Here is a 19426-nt window from a genome sequence, read left to right as displayed (position 1 = left end):
GTCTCTTCAATGTGTGTCGCTTCAATGAGGCATGTCACACAAATATGTCTCTTCAATGTGTGTCGCTTCAATGTGGCATGTCACACAAATGGCCACTTCAATGTGGCATGTCACACAAATATGTCTCTTCAATGAGGCATGTCACAAAAATATGTGTTCAAAAACAAAAAGAGATCCTGGTCAGTTCCCATTTAACCAAAGCTGATCCATCTTTAGTTTGATCATGTTAAGATGCCATTATTTGATCTATAGTAACTACTTTGTTTGTTCAAGATATTCTTTGGTGTATTATACCTCATTCAAGGATGAGGCTAATTTCCGTCCAAGTCTTGCAAATTCCCCTTTATACTGCAAGAGGGATAAGTTGGGGTCAAGCCATATAGCAGCCAATAAGGGTGGGCGAACCTTAAAAACTCCCCTGTTACAGGTAACCTGTTGGCAATGGAGTTGGAGAATAAACAAACAATTACAAAATATCAGTTTGATTTTATTGTTTTTCATGAATAACAAGATTATTTAGTCATTAACACTAATACCTATAATATCACATAAAGCATGTTTATAGGAGATAACAAAAATAAATGCATAGAATTGTTAGTTCAGGTAAGGTAATAAGCAAGATAAATATGATACAATGTTAACATTTTCATCTTTCAACTCACGTTATGCACAAATATATGATTCTGGCGCCGAGTCCATTCAAGATAATTTGGGACCTTATTCCGGAGTGTACGTAAGAAACAATATTTAACTTCTATATAGAAATAAGCATAGTGTCATATTTCAAGCCAAACTCTCTGGTTGAAAATATATCTCATTTAATCCGATAACAATTTATGAAAAATTTCAATCCTACGATAAAATCTTTGACAAGATGGTCCCCTTAGTTATAAATCTGTATAAACATCATAAATGGCAACAAGTTGTTTTTTTCTTTTTCCACAACTGGCCCAATTTCAATGCACAAAAAATATGTACCGTAGCCATATGATGAAAATAGTACACTCCCTTAAGATTATTTCAATTTACGACTCAACTCAACTTAAACTTCATTGAAACAGACACCTGGATGTTTTGAAATATATTAGTTGTGGTAAATTGTGTCTATATACATGTATGTGAAACTGTTAATGAAACCTCACTGGATCATAAAAAATCATAAATCTCCATAAACCATGGGGGGGGGGAATTTTGCACATACCCCTGCAAAAAATATCTTTGAGTGCTGAAAACTCACTATTTGAAACCAAATATGGGGCATGACAATGCAAAAATACATTGTGAACATGATTTTATGACCAGCTTGGCGAGTATGCCTTGCTAAGTTAATTATTACAGGCTTTGGATATCAAGTATTTACAAGAATTGGTTTCAACCTGCAGCCAATTGTATGAAAATGGTAAATTCTGTGGTTAGGTTAGCCAAAATGTTCATTGATTGGTCAATATTTATCCAAAACTTACTATTAGCCAAACAAATTTTTTAATATGCAAATTAGCCAAAAGTTAACTAAAACCTACAGACAACCTCTCACAGGTTTATAAATGGCTGCTGAAATCTTGGCAGTTAACAGTGTACCCATGCTCAGGGACAATACCTAAATTTTTTCTATACATATATATATACACGTAACTTTTATATAACTTTAAGCTTACAGAGTTGAATTTTAGTTCTTTAAGAATACCCTTTAAACACACTTTACAATGAGATGTTTTATTGCTGATTAAAATTGTTCATTTCTCCCAATTTTCAACATCCAGCGTTCTTTGATTTTAATTGACAATTTATTTCAAAAGTGCTTCAAAGAAATTGAGACATTTTACAGCCCGACATTGACAATAAAATTAAAAGTATTATTTTGGTAAAATCAGAAAACCTTTCAGTGTCGTACTGTATTTTCTGTACTTTTAACCTGGTATAAAATCCCATAAGGTCGTAACTAATGGAATCACCGTCAATAATTTGACTTGAAGATTTTGTTTATACAGGCACCTTTGTGTTATAAAGTGTCATTATAATATATCTAAAAATATTTATGAATCCGTTTCTTTCATTCACTTGTTACTGGAGATTTAAGGTACAAAATTTGCTGCTTTGCTTTAAACGCAAATGAGGGCAGAACATTCGGTACTTGAAATCAACCCTGATAGTATATATAGTATGACAGTATATATAGTATGATAGTATATATAGTATGACAGTATATATAGTATGACAGTATATATAGTATGACAGTATATATAGTATGACAGTATATATAGTATGACAGTATATATAGTATGACAGTATATATAGTATGACAGTATATATAGTATGACAGTATATATAGTATGACAGTATATATAGTATGACAGTATATATAGTATGACAGTATATATAGTATGACAGTATATATAGTATGACAGTATATATAGTATGACAGTATATATAGTATGACAGTATATATAGTATGACAGTATATATAGTATGACAGTATATATAGTATGACAGTATATATAGTATGACAGTATATATAGTATGATAGTATATATAGTATGATAGTATATATAGTATGACAGTATATATAGTATGACAGTATATATAGTATGACAGTATATATAGTATGACAGTATATATAGTATGACAGTATATATAGTATGACAGTATATATAGTATGATAGTATATATAGTATGATAGTATATATAGTATGACAGTATATATAGTATGACAGTATATATAGTATGACAGTATATATAGTATGATAGTATATATAGTATGACAGTATATATAGTATGACAGTATATATAGTATGACAGTATATATAGTATGACAGTATATATATATATTTGATACAAGTGAATTTAAAATACATGTACTTTGTTGAAGCTGTATTTATTACATATATAAATCTACTTATTAATGGTTTATATGGCCCTAAGTTGATTCTTGGGCGGATTTAAATGAGCCATATATATATACTGATATATATTTATACTGCAAATAAATTTATTTGAGAGAAACAGCAGAAAAAAAATATCCTAATTTGAGTCTGAACATGCTAAGAATGTCAATTTTCAGCAGAGCTGCAGTAGAAAGAATCTGCCGTAATCTATTTTATCATTACCAAAAATCATTATCCATAATTATCATTACAAGTGAAATGTTGAATGAAAAATTGAAATTTATTATGTATATATCGCTGTTGGATGTTTACTCTGTAGTAATGAAAAATATCGTAAACTTGGCAAGCCATATAAGCATTATATGATAACATCAGACACACACAAATGATGTTTGCTAACAAATTGAAGCACTAAGCATTGTAACGGCAAGATATATATATCAACATCAGCAGTAAATAATCTCTACGTCAAAAGCACAACATGTAAAATGCATAAAAAATATGTAGCGTTTTGATTTCGCTCTGACAGTTTTAATATTCTAGATTTTTTTGCGAATCAATGATGATGTGAAATAAAACGTTGTAACATGTTTGCCAAAAAAACCTGGTCTTACAAATTTCAAACCATACAAAATTGGCCAAAAAATCTATCCATAGTCTGTGTAAGGAGTACTAGTAATGCTAAAAAAAATTATATTGTGCATACTGCATACTGTGAACCACCCTCTTGAGTTCCGATCTACAGCATGATCCCAAAGCATGAACTAACATGATAAGTTACAATTTAAGTTAACGGCAGAATGTTAATAAGTCTGTGTAGTTCAATTATCGAACATTGTTGTTTGAGCAAAAACTGAGAGATGTCTATTAGCAGAAACATCCTATTTCATCAACACCTTACAAAAGAAATTATCGGAAGCAAGGAAAACAATTAACAGTCCAATGAAACTGTGAAAACCTTCATTTTCACTTCCTTCAGTTTCACATTCCAGACTCTTCATTTAGATATTGAAGGAAAAAGCATTGAAAATGAATTATCTAATTATTTCAATTATATTAGGGACAGGTATTCATTATACAAATAAGTTTTTTATTTAATCATGCCATTTTGCAATGGCAGTAATGTTAAATTTTGATGCCAGGTTACCACATATAATTTTGTTATCATAGGGTCAGGGTTTGTTATCATTTCAACGCTTCCTGTTTCGTAATATGTAAAATGATACACTAAAAAAAATAACTACATTACATATAAATTTAATTGCAGTTTGTATTTCAAATGTTATGTCAACTCACTCAGAAAGCAGACATTATGAAAATTACCTATTTTACAATCTTTAAGAGCCAAAAAGGTTCATTTGTAATATCTCCTATTTGCCATTTGGTCAATATGTATCCCTTTATCACTATGCACCAATCAAATGACGTAAATTTGCCAATTTTACTAACCAAAAAATAACCTATGGATAAGTTATCAATGTGTTATATAATTGACTTCTGTATGAGTTTTACACATTCTTTTTCTACTCACAAAATCCTTTCAAATGATACAAAAATAATATGGGATCACAAGGCATCTAAAATCCACATAATTGTAGATACCTTTAAATAAACGTATATCTAGGAAGAAACATGCATAAAGTGAAAGTCTGGTCTATAAAGATAACATTCTTCTTAAAATATTGAAGAATTTCTTTCTTTCAGTGTTTCTCTGTTAAGGAACAGACAAGTGCCATAAACCGTTATCAACAAAACTTGCTGTAATTATTAAATCAATACAGACTACCATTTAAGACGGAGAATGAATAAATTGATGGCACCCAGAGAATGAGCAATTGAAAATGGAGACATAGACAGAATGAATAGTCTTTGGTTAACACACAACACATATTAAATGCAGGTTCTTTCAATAAAAAAGAAGATTTCTGATAGCACATGATTTATGAAACAGGGTCACTACCGTAATAATAATTTGCATCATAAAACAGCCCATCCAGGATCAGTAAAATAGACAATGATATTGACTTGATAAATTTGACAAAAAATATTGCCACCATATGCACAATATCTTTACTTGAAATTAGAATTTATTTGTACTTTGACAAGCATTCTATAGTTTGGGGAGTAGGATACTAAGAATATTAACAAATTGCAAAAAAATATTTGCCCTCTCTGATTTTGTCATATTATTTTTCTTGGATGGGCCTCATAATATTATTCTCTTGGAAGACATGATAATAAATCTCAAAAATAGTTTTGCAATGTACACAAATTGACATTATACGAATTGCAGGACATTTCATTAATAAAGATAAAACAATATGCATACAATTTAGAAGTAAAATTCAATATATTCATAGGAGAATCATATAAATAAAGCTAGTAATAGAAATTAGTATAATATAATGTGAAAAAATCAAATGTACTAACTAACCTTATATTATGATAATTAATTGTGCCACAAAAACTGTGTGTTAGTTACATCTGTACAAAAGAGGTATCTTACAACTATACACCTTTCTTAATTTACATTGAGGTAGAAAAACATAACATGGACATAAAAAATACCCTTCGATGATAACAAACGCTAATTCAACATCACAATATTTCAAACTGTTAGGAGCAGGAATTTTTCAAGGTAAAATTAACCCTTAGGCTGCTGATGGCGATTTTAAAGGCTTTGCAAACAGCTTGGAACCAGACCAGACACCGAGTAACTCGGCGCCTGGACAGGTTCCAAGCTGTTTGCCACTCAGTCAATATATCCCCAAAGTTTTAAGTAAATTGAAAGAAATTTAGAATAAACCAGACGACATTTTTGAGCAGACGACAATTTACCCAGCATGCCAAGGGTTAAACAAAAGCATTATCCCTGTAAATATGGTTTTACTTATATTAATTTAACTACATTAATACACATGAAAAAGTAAAATGTCAATATATTAATCCTGATATATTATTACAGCCATTTTAAAACAGAAATTCACTTCCTACATTCTAGTAAAAACATGACTTTCCACTTTTGATTTGTTTTGAAGATGTATAAAAATTATGAATACCGGTACAAAAGTAAATGTTGCTTTAGTTTGATTATGTTCTAAATTGAAGGCATGCTTGTATTTTTCGTTTGATCAGGGACCACAACTCAACAGATATTTCACCAATAATGATGTGACTTGCCACACAGATGTGTTTTGTCGTTGTAACTATGGGGACCAAGTTTGATGAGAACATCTTGAACAATTTTCATGGTGAAGTCAACATTTGTATTTTTGAATGACATCTATAATTATGCCACCAAACATAATTATACAATGCTGTACCAGTACTGTTTTTCTTAAAGCTGCACTCTCACAGATTGACAGTTATGACTTTTATTTCAATTTTTGACTCAGAATCATTGCATTTTTTCATCAACACCTTCAATTCAGTCATATAAGATAACTCCTAATAGAACAGATCTAAACTGTTTGGAAAGCTGCCTTAAAACTCGTTTTCAATATTAAAATTTGAAAAACTGCAATCTGATCTTTTAATTGTCAGCAGTCTTATATCACTTGTTCCAAGACAATTAAGCTAAATTGACTCATTCCAAGTTGTCAAAATGGTCAATCTGTGAGAGTAAAGCTTTAAAAGCAGCACAAGCTTACATTATTATTGATAAATCCTAAATACATATAATTGCATTCATTTGTTGGGACTCAAAAAATTATTTTGGTCATAGAACTTACTTGAATCATAGATCTTTTAAATTGACATTTGTTATAGGGAAGTACTTTAAGCTATATATAATTGCACTGTATAAACTTGTCAGCTATATTTAACTACTCTCTTGATATCAGCAGTCCTCTGGAATTTGAAAAATTACCCATTTATCACAGTAATAAGTTAGTCTGGAAATATGCGGCCAATGAATACACGGAGTGTTCAAATATTCTGCAGTAAATCACATTACAAAGAAATATCTCTATGCATAATTAAAACAACTGATAAGTAAAAGTGTTAACGTAGCAAAACAGAGGACTGCTCTTAATTACACGTAGGTCAGATCTGAAATGATCAATTCTGAAATGAGCCATGGTTTATGAAAAATGCATGCGACCATGTTATACATGGAAATTAATGTTCCTTAAAACATAAATTCTAAGTACTAAATTAGAATTATTTTATTGTGACCCTGTGAAGAGTTCAAACAAGATACACATATTTTTGTTTAAAGAAAATCTTTATATTTCAGGAAACTTTAAATTTTAAAGGGATTAGACACCAGATGATGCCACTGTAAAATAATAGGAAAATAGTAAGAAACTTAGATAAAATTGACATCCCTGTGTACATCGCATTGAATCTTACTTACTGATGTATCACATCGTTTACGACACAGGCATCTTTCACAGTTTTTGCGTATTTTTCAATTTTACTGGGTCTGTCATCTACACAAATCAAATAAATTAAGAAATAGTATCAGTTTATTCATCTTTACTAATCACTTGACATTTTTTTCACAGGTAAACTCAGATAGACAGTGACAAAATATTCTTTTAATCATGTAAAATGATGCATTATCAGCATCATACTAGCTCATATTGACAATTCTAGGCTTGTCCTGGGAAATACTGTATTTTCTGATTATTGGACAATGGTGTCTAGTCCCTTTAAAATTTATACTTAAGAAAAGATCATAAGCTGCAATTTTATACAAAAAAGGACTTCAGTCTGAATCTAAGCTAAATGTAAATAAATAAATAAATAATGTTTTATGTACACTGTCTGTATTTTGAAGTCACCATGACATTTGTAAACAGTGCAAACACACATGTAATATGACCACACTTTTATATAGCGCTATTAAAATACTCAAATTACTATTTCTATGTCATAATCTCTAATAATTGAGGCATGAGAATAATGTAAATATGACATCGCACGAGAAACTTAATGCCAAATCAATTTCTACCCTATAAATAATGTATCTAACAGAAATATTCAACAGCAGTATTCAAATAAAACAAATCTCTTCTCAAACAAGTTTGAAAATAATCTAAAATTTATATTCAATAAATTGACTGAAGTGTATGCTGAATATATTGGTTTCTAAAGAAGAGAATGGATATATTAAGTTCCTTAATCATTTATTAAAGCCAATCCTGTTTACCAGTTTAATCAGTTTAAACCGAACAATTCAATTCACAATAATTACTTTTACACAAAGGGAAAATTACAAAATTCCTTGACAAGATTTCAAATGCAATCTAGATTCAATTGTAAGGCCTCAACACAAAAATATATCTGAGTTTTGGGCAATGGTCTCAAAAATGCTAGATATGGTTGGGGAACCAGGTTTTTTTTGTTTTGTTTTTAAGTCCAATAAAAAGCAAAGCTAGTCATGAATGCTAACCATGTCATTTCGGTATATTATGTATAAATAATTAATACTTTATGCTTTTAATTGTATTCAACACAAATGGTCAACAACAACTGAAAATTGGAAAATCAGATTATTTTTTATCAAAAAACCCCACTCAGGGTCTGGTTACCCAAAAACCAGGTTTATTTTTTTAAGGCCTTAGCCACAAAAATGTGAGATATATAGGATAGTGGATAAATAGAAATGATAACATAATATTGGCAAGAAGTTATAAAGACTATTGTACAGTTGGGTGACCTTATAACCGATAATTGTACCACTAGTCTTTAAGATCTTGGCTCTGTGAGAGACCTCGAATACTTAAACAACAATTGGAACATTATCAATAGATAGATTATTCTATAAACAAGCCAGAGGGTTTTTATTTTGACAGAGATTCCAAAAAGCAGACCAAAATTAGAACCTATTTCTTATTTTTGAAATATTCAGAACACTTCCGCAAAAACAATTAACATACAATTAGCGGAATAGTAAGTAATCAATTAAATGAAATGCAATCTAAATGCATTAAGTAAAAAAATAACATACATTGTAGTAGTAGTAATCTATGGCCTACGTTCCGATCTACGGAAAAGTATATTAATAATAAAGGATACTATCCACAGGTTAAAAAATTATATTAATGCTTAAACAAATATCAAATATATAACTATATATCCAACAGTATTTCACTATGATTTAGTTAATACAAGTTAGTTAGAACCATTCTCTCAAGAGCTGATAGCAAACAAGTCATTTGGTTATTCAGTTTTACAGCTACATGTATCCTTATAAGAGAGCTATGCTTCATAAATGATGAAAACATTGATATATATTATGTAGAGGATATAACTGCCATTCCCCATATAAAAGTTAACAGACACATACATATAAAACATACAGAGACAGCTTTCCCTGCCATTTAATTTGATTGTCTTAAGCATTGTTATGCACCTCAGAAATCCTGAGAAAATATATCAATGTAATTAAATTTAAAAAAATTACCATACATTTTGCATAATCTTTTCAAACCTTAACATTTAATTCACAAAAAATAAACCTTGCATACAAATTATTTATAAACTTTGTAGTAACTTTAAAAAAACTTAGTTTTTGTCTTACAAACAACACATTTTGATGTTATGGAAATACTGCTACAATTCAGTTGTAGGAATACGGCAGTTTTCATGCTCAAAAGCGAGGGATTCATCACAACTTGTATCATCAGGGTCATAAACCTGCATTGGGACCATGTAATTGGTTGGAGACTTACATTCAGGTAAATGGTAGTCCCCAAATCCACTCTCTAGGTCAGAAAAAGCCATTAAAGATGGCGCCTCTGATCGGTCTGTGAAAAGTTGACCGTTATCACCAAGTTCAGTAATGCTGATGTCATCTTCAATCAGTTCCACAACATGTGCTCCAGAAGATTGATATACAAGCTTCTCCATGTCTAAGACTACAGAAGAACCAGTCTCCTGTTCATTTCCTGTTCCAGACTGGTTCAAATCTGATACACTTGATTTATCCACTATTACACTAGTCAAGTCTGTCTCTGTTACAATATCACTTATCCTAGGCACATTCTTATCTATAGTAATTTTTGGTTCTGGGTCCTTTCCTTTTCTCAGTTTCCGCAACTTTAACTTAAACTTTGAGACTTTAGATTCATTTTCAGTTTTATCAGTAGCCTTATCTTTTGTCTCATTTTCTTTAGGTTTAACTGATTCAGGTTTTGTTTTCAAACTCAAAGCTTTTCCAACATTAACAAAAGCTTTCCGTTCTATTTTCTTTAGTCCTGTTTTTTCAGCATTTATCTTGTATTCATCTTTACCTTTGTTATGAATCACAATTTCTCTCATCTCAATTTCATCCACTACTTCTTTAGATTCAGGCATATTCACAACAGCAGATTCTTGAAGGACTTTGGAGGACTTTTTCCCTTTTTTGTCCTTGATTGAAGGTTGAGTAACAATAATGGCAGGAACTACATGTACAGGTACAGCCTTGCCCGGTATAGGCTGACTGCTCTTTTTCTTAGACCGCCTGATACTCTTATCTTTCTCCTGTGCAAGTAAACTTTGCTGCTCCTTTGCATTAGGTATTCCCATTTGAGTTTCCATAGGCAAAATCACTGGGGCTGCCCCTTCTTTCCAAGGGGACACACTGGGTTCATTAGTTTGAGTGACCACTTCAGTTGGAATGTCATAAAAGTCCCACTCTGGTGATTGAGACCGGGACCTTGATGATCCACCAGAATTTTCATCAGATCTTTTGCCAGATTTTCTTGACCTTCTCTTCTTATCTTTTTTATCAAGATGACTCTTTGGTTCGACCTTAATTTCAATGTTTTCTGTAGTTTCTTGCTGTTCTTTTGTGGATGTTTTCACAGCATTTTTCTTTGAGCTTTTCTTCTTGATATCTAAATTTGTGTCAATAGTAACAGAGTCTAAATTATCCTCATCAAGATCAGTTATCTCAATAGATGCTTCGTTGTTTTTGATTCCTCTTGGCACTCTGTCTTCAGAAATATCCTCTAAATTAGGAGTAGCTTTAGTCTTTTTTACAACAGTTGCTTGTGTTTGAGTTATACTTGACTCAAAAGCATGAATAGGACCTGAGATGTTACTTTGCGAGCTGTTAGAATCAGGGCTCTCTATTTCACTTGGAATAGACACATGGAACTCACTTGAATAGCCACTCTCATCAAGGGCCATATTACTAAGGTCTAATTTTGGGACTTGTTGCACAAATCTATAGTGACTATCCATATCTACCTCCACTGTGGGAGAGTTCAGTTGCAAAGGTGATCTTTGAAGATCTGGGTTACTAGCAGCTTTATCGCTACGATCATCCGAGTCTTCTGGAAGCACTATTCTCACATTCGGATAACTAAAGAAAATATCCCCACCAGGCGTGTTATTCATTACACTCAACTCTGAGGCACTGTAGACCTTCATATTTGTTGGAATTGTGTGATTCATACAAGGAATTAAAGGTATTTTCTCCTTAACTAGCTTTTTCACTGCTGACCTTAGTGACATCCGAACCATTCCAACAAGAAAACTCCTATGGGAATACCTTTGCGTAATGCACACTTCAATTTGAATGCTTTTTTCTTTGATATGTTCATTAGTGATGCCGGAGTATTCAAGAGCCCTGTCAAACTTGAAACATGCTGGAGTAAACACATGCTGCACAGCAACAGTTTTCCGGCGTCGCCAATGGATATGACCTTCAGAGGAGTCGACCTTGACTTCCTCTGTTTTGCGTTTGGAATCCTTCTTCTTATCAGGCTGGAGGTAACTTTTTACATAGATGGAATGGATCATTGAAGTGCTTGCTGGAAACACAACAATGCTTTATGTTACCAATTGTAGTTTTATGCAAGCTTTAAGATTTAATTACAATAAGACCAGAAAGCAATATTAATTTCTACATCATAATTTGGGCATATTAGCTGTGAGTAATTACACAATTATACAAAATTAATAATTCATATGTATGTACAATACTGTTTATAAATCAGATAACTGTCTACTTACGAGGTGGAAGAAGCAGGTCTGATATCTGCCAGATACGGACTTTGAGCGTCGCCTTCCCAGAATGGTACTCCACGGTAACATGCAAATTACCAAGGCCTGAAACAAAAGATTTAACCAGTTTTATACAATTGGCATGCTGATTTTTTTGTAAATACATGTATATTATATGACAAAAACACACCATTTTCTTATACAATAATATTAATTTCACACTGGACTAACTCTAACTGTATAATCATGCGATCTATCAAAATTACTGATTTGAAAACAAATTTCCATAAAACTCATATTTTTCATTTTTTATTAAAACAACTTTAGAATATAACAAGAGCTGTCACAGAGACAGCGCTCTCGACTATTCTGTCGCTTTTCAATGTAAGAATTGAAATGTTTAGGCGAAACATGCATGGATCACTGTTAGATTAGATTTCAATGCAATACATGGTGTGTTGAGATATTAACATAAATGTGGTTCCATGCAAAATTTAACGAGAATTTCTAAGTCTAATAATAAAGGGCCATTATTTGCAAAGTACAGTTATCTAACTTGGTTATTCAATTAAGTTGGGTGGTTGAATACCATTGTATAAAGTCTCAATGCAATACATCAAATAGTTGCTGAGATATTATCTTTTTTTATCTGATATTTGTGCTAACATGCAAGACCTTAACCAGAATTTCTAAGTCGCATAATAAAGGGGCAAAAATTATATATTATAAAAGATAGAGTTATCTTACTTGATTAAATAAGAAGGTTAAATAGATTGGAGCCTGTGTGTAAAGTTTCAATGCAATACATGATGTATTCGCTGAGGTACTGACTTAAAAGTGGTTACATGCAAAACCTTAACCAGAATTTCTATGTGGAATAAAAAAGGGGCCATTATTTTAATTTAATGCAAACTGGAGTTATCTTACTTGTTTATTTAAGTAGATTGGATGGTTGAGTACCATTGTATAAAGTCTCAATGCAGTCCATCAAGTAATTGCTGAGATATTAACCTATGTGTGCTTAAATGCAAAACCTTAATCAGAATGTCTAAGTCAAATAATAAAGGCCCATAATTTGCATTATATTCAAAAAAGTGTTATCTGGGAATACATATCTAATGTTTCAATGCAATACATGATATATTTCCTGAGATATTGACTTAAATGTGGTTACATGCAAAACCTTAACCAGAATTTAAGTCGAATAATAAAGGGCAATTATTTTGCATTAACTAGAGTTATCTAACTTGGTTAATTAAGTAGGTTGGACTACCATTGTATAAAGTCTCAATGCAATACCTCATGTAGTTGCTGAGATATTAACCTATGTTTGCTTACACGCAAAACCTTAACCTGTCCAGAATTTCTAAGTCGAATAATAGAGGCCTATTATTAGCATAATATTCAAATAATTGTTATCTAACTTCATTAATTTAGTATGTAAGATAGTTGGGAATACATATCCAAAGTTTCAATGCAATAACTGATGTATTTACTGAGATAATGACTTAAAGGTGTGATGCCAACGCCGACGCCGTGAGTAGTATAGCTCTCCTTACTATAGCTCTTACTCGAATAGTCGAGCTAAAAACAGTGTAAAATCTACGTACCAGGCCCTTTGTCCCTCAGAGAGTCTACGGAGTCAATGGATGATTTTCTACTGCAGATCAGTGAACTCGCGTCCTGTGACTGGTCACTGGAGATGCCTTCATCAGATACTGTGGTGATGTCCCCTTCCTTCAGTAGCAGGTCACGAGCCCCTGATGAGAGAAAAGAGCTATTTAACTATAATTACTACATAACTATGTCATGTGATTTGTTGTTGGAGATGCCTTCGTCAGACACCGTGTTGATTTCCCTGTCATTCAGTAGCAGGTCACAAGCCCCTGGTAGAGAGAAGAGAGTTATTTAGCTATAATTACTACATAACTATGTCATGTGACTGGTCGCTAGAGAAGCCTTCAGATATTGTTTGCATATCCTGGTCTTTCGGTAGCAGGTCGCGGGCCCCTGGTAGAGAGAAAAGTTGTTTAGCTATGATTACTACACAACTTCCATGCAAACGTCTACGTCCTTCAGTAGCAGGCCAAGACCCCCTGGGAAAGAGAAGAGTGGTTTAGCTATGATAACTACATTACTACCATATGTGACTGTTCACGTTTTTCAGTAGCAGGCCGAGAGCTCATAGGAAAAGGAAGAGAGTTATTTAGCTAAGATTAGTAAATTACTACCATTTTATTGTCTACGTCGTTCAGTAGCAGGCTGGGAGCCCCTGGGAAAGACATGAGAGTGGTTTAGCTATGATTACTTCATTACTACAATGTTTCTGTCTTAGTCTTTCAGTAGCAGGTTAGCCCCGGGGATAGAAGAGGCAATGTTATCAAATAAGGTTGGTTCTTATATTCAGATTGGATTACAAATAGTCTCATGATTATTAATAAATGATGGCATTTAACCTTGAGCATGTATGTCCCTGGTTGTTATAGCTTCATAAGGTCGTTAACTGGAGAATAAAATATTGGTTAGTGGGTGCTTTGATTGATAATTGCCCCTGTGTTAAGATAATCTCTGAAGGCCAATCAGCCAATAAAAGCCAATTATTTGTATAACTCGAAATATGCCCCAATGGTGTGCTGAGGACACAACTTTTCAGGGACATGGAAAAAAATCAACATAACTTTGTTTCTATATATAGTTACATATCTATTATTATATCAACATACTGAACTTGCTTCAATGCAATAATTACTCATGTATAAATTTCTATTGCTGTTAAAGTTGGTATATAATTTGCACCTTTACTTCTTTGGGAGAGAAACTATGAGATCTTTTGTAAGCTTCTACTAACCTTGACTGAGTATGGAAAATTGGTGCCTTATTATATATAATCTTATTATACAAATGTCATTCACAAATAGGTGTTATTATAAAATTGAAGTAAATTGTGAATAAGAAGTCAGAATTTATTTCAGTCATGAAAGTTGGGTTGCACCCATGTTGGGACATTATTATTGTTTTGTCAGTCAGACACATCGAGGTTATTTACATTTATTCATAAAACTATTATTTTGCACAAGAAAAATACACTGAAACTGTCAAATACACATGCTTAATTTCCTTCATGTTGCTAAGATATAAAAGTTCCAAATCCTTACCAATAATTGGTAACAAAAGCAACACAGATTAGCAGGAGTAAAGCTTTTATTGGCTGTAAATCTTGGGCACTAACTTCAAATGACTTCTTTCATTACTGACACAAACATGTCAATTGAAATTTGAATTCTGAAAAGGATCACTATTAACCCATTTCATTCTGAGACCCAGTCAGATGAGATACCTTGAATATCTTGGCATTTTCCAATAACTGATAAGCCATCTGATCGTGTATGACCCTTGTATTAATGTAGAAACACTAATAACTTCTTTATTATTGGTATAAAACCCATTACAGATTACATTTATGGAAAGGGAATAAAAATCTACACAAATAATATCATAAAAAAATCACCATCTTGAAATAATATCATTATATAGTTTTATATATTATACATGTAGCTAGAGTAGTTACTTTTGATGTGACCTGACTCATCTCATAAAATGAAAAGCATTGAAAACAAAAGTACATTATTGCGAGGTTTTATGATTATAGCGCTGTAAATCATCAAATTAATACTTACGATATAAATAGACAATCACATTTGTGGTCATTCAATACAGAATGCATATAATTATTGTTAACTAAAAAGTATAAGAATCTTGCCATAGCTCATTTTTATCAATTTTAGAAAACTTTTAGAAAGTCTGTATTGACTGACCATGAATGAAATATCCCTATATAAACACCATGGTTATATATATTTATATATTTCTTAGACTTTTCCCAATAGTTTCAGCTGGGATTAGATTGGCATCTAAAAGTAACTATTACTGAAATGAGTTAAGCAGGGTATTCCTACAAACATATGCACAATTCATTTCTGCCAGCAACTTTAATTCTTATAGCATTCATGAACATACATGCCATATCCCAAAAAATTTTTTTTTTCAAAACTTGCTTAAGGTTGACAATGGAAAGCATCAATAATATTATGAGTGTGAAATTCCATGAAGGACCATGATGACTAAGTCCAAAAATTATTGTAATTTGAGTGTATTTCTTCTTATATTATAACTGCAGATATTGCGCAAATTTCGTCGCGTAAAAATCCCCTGGTGTAATATAAAAATCCCCTGGAATTCAGACCAAAATCCCCTGGGAAGCCTCTCAGAAATATGGCATGTATGCAAGAATTGCGATAGAAAGGTTACCCCGGTAACCAAATTTAATAAGAAATGATGCAAATCTTTTCACATTCTTCAAATACTTTAATAGCTCTATTATCATAGTATATATAAGATAAAGCTTAACCACAGACAAACAGTTAACCTGACATAAAAATAATAATATGAACAAAAGAAACTAGTAAAATTTCTGTCCATTGGTTTTGTTTGTCTAAAAAAAGTTAATCTGTTAATCCTAATATTGGCTTATTTGTCATGAAAATTTGTCTAGAGGGAATTGAAAAGTCATAACATGCTTTACAGTAAACAATGGCAATTTTTTTAAAGGACAATTGTAAGATTTACTGTCTCCAATAATAACAGAAAAGTATTCAATCATCAACATCCAGAATTAAATTTGTTGTTAATATTAAACAAGTCTAAGCTGGTCAAAACATATACAGCAATTGAAACAGTGCCATTGGTAAATTGCTGCAGTTGCCATATCATTTAATACAAAATTCACATACTGAGTTTTTCAAGGATCTTTCTCCCGCCAGGGGTGACAACGTCCAGGCAATCTTTTCCACTGGAATCTTTGATATGGTATTTCCCACCAGCATCAACCAGCATCTGAAGACAGACCACGTGTCCATTCTCGGCGGCGTAGTGCATTGCAGTGCGGGACCGCAGGTAGTCCTGCTTGTTTGGATCACCTGTGAAAAAAATAAAATTATTATTTATAAAAATATTATAGATTTATTTCTGCCTCACCAAAAACAAAATAAATAAATGGTTTGGTTAGTGGTATATCCTTGTCAAAAACAGGTAGAGTAGGTATATTGTTAATCTTTATGTAATAATGTTATTGTCATAATTGGACAATGGTGTTTAAGTTAAGTCTTCTGTATAAAGTTTTAAACTACATATTAAAACGCACACTTAAAAAAATATTTATTTATTTCTTACTAACAGACTATATAACAGTAGGGTTAAGGTTGGTTGGGTCGGGTAACCCGAACCACATGTATTTTTAAGGCCTTACTGATTTTAACAAAATGTTTAACTTGTTATCAGGATACCTATAACCATATATAATTAGGATTTACAATTTGCATTGACAAGTTTGAAAGTAAAACTGTTGAACAATGTTTTTTTCTTTAAAATAAAAAGGTACAAATGTGTTTTTTATCTCAAATTTTGCCATTTGACAAGAACAATGTCTACCCAGCTTTGTACTTTGGCCATAAAAAATAAACTAAATCATTATGAACACACTGGGTATGGACAGTACTCAGATTTCTCCAAACTCTAAAACATAAAACTAATTAACTGACATTGTCCACAACAATAGTGATATTCTACTGTAGATCAGTGAGAAATTTAATAATTGTTATTTTTCCAAATTAAATATGCAACAAGAAAAAAACTTAAGTGACACTCGTATTTAAAATCAATACATACACATGATTAATAAAAATGAATTTTCAGTGATAAACTTTTAACTTCTTTCTTAATAATGCATTTTATGGAAAATATCAATAACTGATAACAAGATTGTATAAGAGCATAATCGATAGCTGAAAATGCACAAATATTAACTGGCTGGTGGGTCCTAAAAGATTTACAGTGATCAACTATCATCTCATTAGGTAGATAAAACATGTTTTCTGCATCTTCTTTTAAGGTAAACACGGTATCCTTCATTAGTTGTTTTGGATAGTTATTCATCCATTTTGGTAAATTAAAACAATTGTATTCATTGTGGTATATCTTATTTGGGAGTAACTTAAGTTACCTTTCTTTTGCAGCAGCAACTCAAGAATTTCCTTCTCTCCATTGTGAGCTGCCTCATGTAGAGAATTCCACTGGTACAAGCCGATCAGGTTGGGGTCGTAACCTTGCTGCAGTGCAACCTTGACCTCCTCAAGGTCACCATATCTCACGGCCTCATGGAGTTTCGTGTCAAACTGACCCTCTAGGTCACTCATGGCCTTGTTATCTTTCACATTTCATTCCTGAATGGAAAATAACATAAAAATTCTAAATAAATTCTATAACACTCAAAATATACCCCTATGGTGCTGGAGAATGTAGAGAAGATAGATGAATATATAACAATCAATGCTTTTGTACAGTATTGTTCAAGTGCAAAAACATAAAAAAAAAACTTAATCATAATGATTTTAATTGAAAATATGGATTATTGCTGGATTATTAAAGCATAGTCACAGTAATGTGCCATACAGATGGTTTATGAAAATATATTTATATAAGAAAATAGTATATATCATTATTGACAGAATTTTATTTAAGAGGAAGAAATCCGAAGAAAAAAAATGCTAACTTGAACGACTAACAATCTGTATATATAGTTCATATGCCCATGAGGTTTTTAATGTGTTTTGGTATTCGCAGACTCATGCTGATAATGCAAATACAAATAAAGTGCAGTGAATTAAAGAGCTGCTATTGGTCCCAATTTTTACAATATCAGAAGGTATTCAAAGATTAAATTGATATCAATCACTTTATTTTGGCTGAATGTTTTTCAGGAAAGAAAACATTTGAATTAAAATTAAAATAAAACGTGTTTTGTAAATAAATGATTACTGTTTGTGAAATTTAAATGGAATTAAAGCTTACATAATACTCAATATTTTTGGCAAGAGATTAACTGTTAAAAGATAGAGGAAAACATAAAAATGTCCAAATTATAAAAAGGTCTGCCTTAAAGCATATTAGTGTGGATATATACTGACAAACATGCTCTACCAGTGATTGGATTTGGTTCCCTTATTCAATACATCTTCTGGTCTATTGTTATCTAAGTGTCGTTTTCGCCAGTGATTGTCAAACCAAGTAAATGTTGTATTATTATAAATATTATTCTAAATCATAAATATATGTTTAAAAATATAAAATGATTATTAATATATATATAAGTACAGCAGTATTGTAACAACTACATCTATCAGTATAGCAAAATAAAGTTTATTACCTTGTTACGTTTACTCCCACATATTTACCTATGGGCTATAAACCCACTTGTTTGAATGTAAACAAACAAAACTATTTATTAATTAATATTAAAATCCAATTAAAGACAATTCTATGCAACAAAGTTAAGAATAAGACACCTATTTAATCTCTTCGTCGCGAGTTTTAAAAATATCACTCTCTTATTCCAACTTTGTATTCCAGTTAATGCCATACAAAGTTCATAGAGACTAAAGTTCATTGAGAAATAATCGATACCATGACTTGGTTTCTCTATTCGCACTTGTTGTCACAGACGCCATATCGTTGTGGTCTCGTGTCTAAATCTCGCGAGAACTAAG

General features: G+C 31.8%; 1 protein-coding gene across 1 annotated transcript; it reads right to left on the bottom strand.

Moving 5' to 3' along the window:
* Window positions 1-3573: 3573 nt before the first annotated feature.
* Window positions 3574-19370, bottom strand: LOC128203438 (uncharacterized). The gene is made up of 6 exons (XM_052904851.1): window positions 19087-19370; window positions 17884-18103; window positions 16616-16801; window positions 13436-13585; window positions 11835-11930; window positions 3574-11632 (listed from the first exon to the last, which is right to left on the bottom strand). Exons 2-6 carry the CDS (start codon window positions 18074-18076, stop codon window positions 9444-9446), a joined length of 2814 nt encoding a protein of 937 aa, XP_052760811.1. The 5' UTR covers window positions 18077-18103; window positions 19087-19370; the 3' UTR covers window positions 3574-9443.
* Between the last annotated feature and the right edge of the window lie 56 nt (window positions 19371-19426).

This window comes from Mya arenaria, chromosome 9 (assembly GCF_026914265.1).
Source record: "Mya arenaria isolate MELC-2E11 chromosome 9, ASM2691426v1".
Taxonomy (NCBI): domain Eukaryota; kingdom Metazoa; phylum Mollusca; class Bivalvia; order Myida; family Myidae; genus Mya; species Mya arenaria.
This window is presented reverse-complemented; position numbering and strand designations above follow the sequence as displayed.

What these genes read in the sequence shown, in the direction of transcription:
- LOC128203438 (XM_052904851.1), bottom strand. Translation starts at nt 18,076, where the DNA reads ATGAGTGACCTAGAGGGTCAGTTTGACACGAAACTCCATGAGGCCGTG. An exon ending in AAAGATCCTTGAAAAACTCA is followed by an intron (nt 13,586 to 16,615) that starts GTATGTGAATTT and finishes TTCTCTCATCAG; the next exon opens with GGGCTCGTGACCTGCTACTG. An exon ending in AGACCTGCTTCTTCCACCTC is followed by an intron (nt 11,633 to 11,834) that starts GTAAGTAGACAG and finishes TTGTGTTTCCAG; the next exon opens with CAAGCACTTCAATGATCCAT.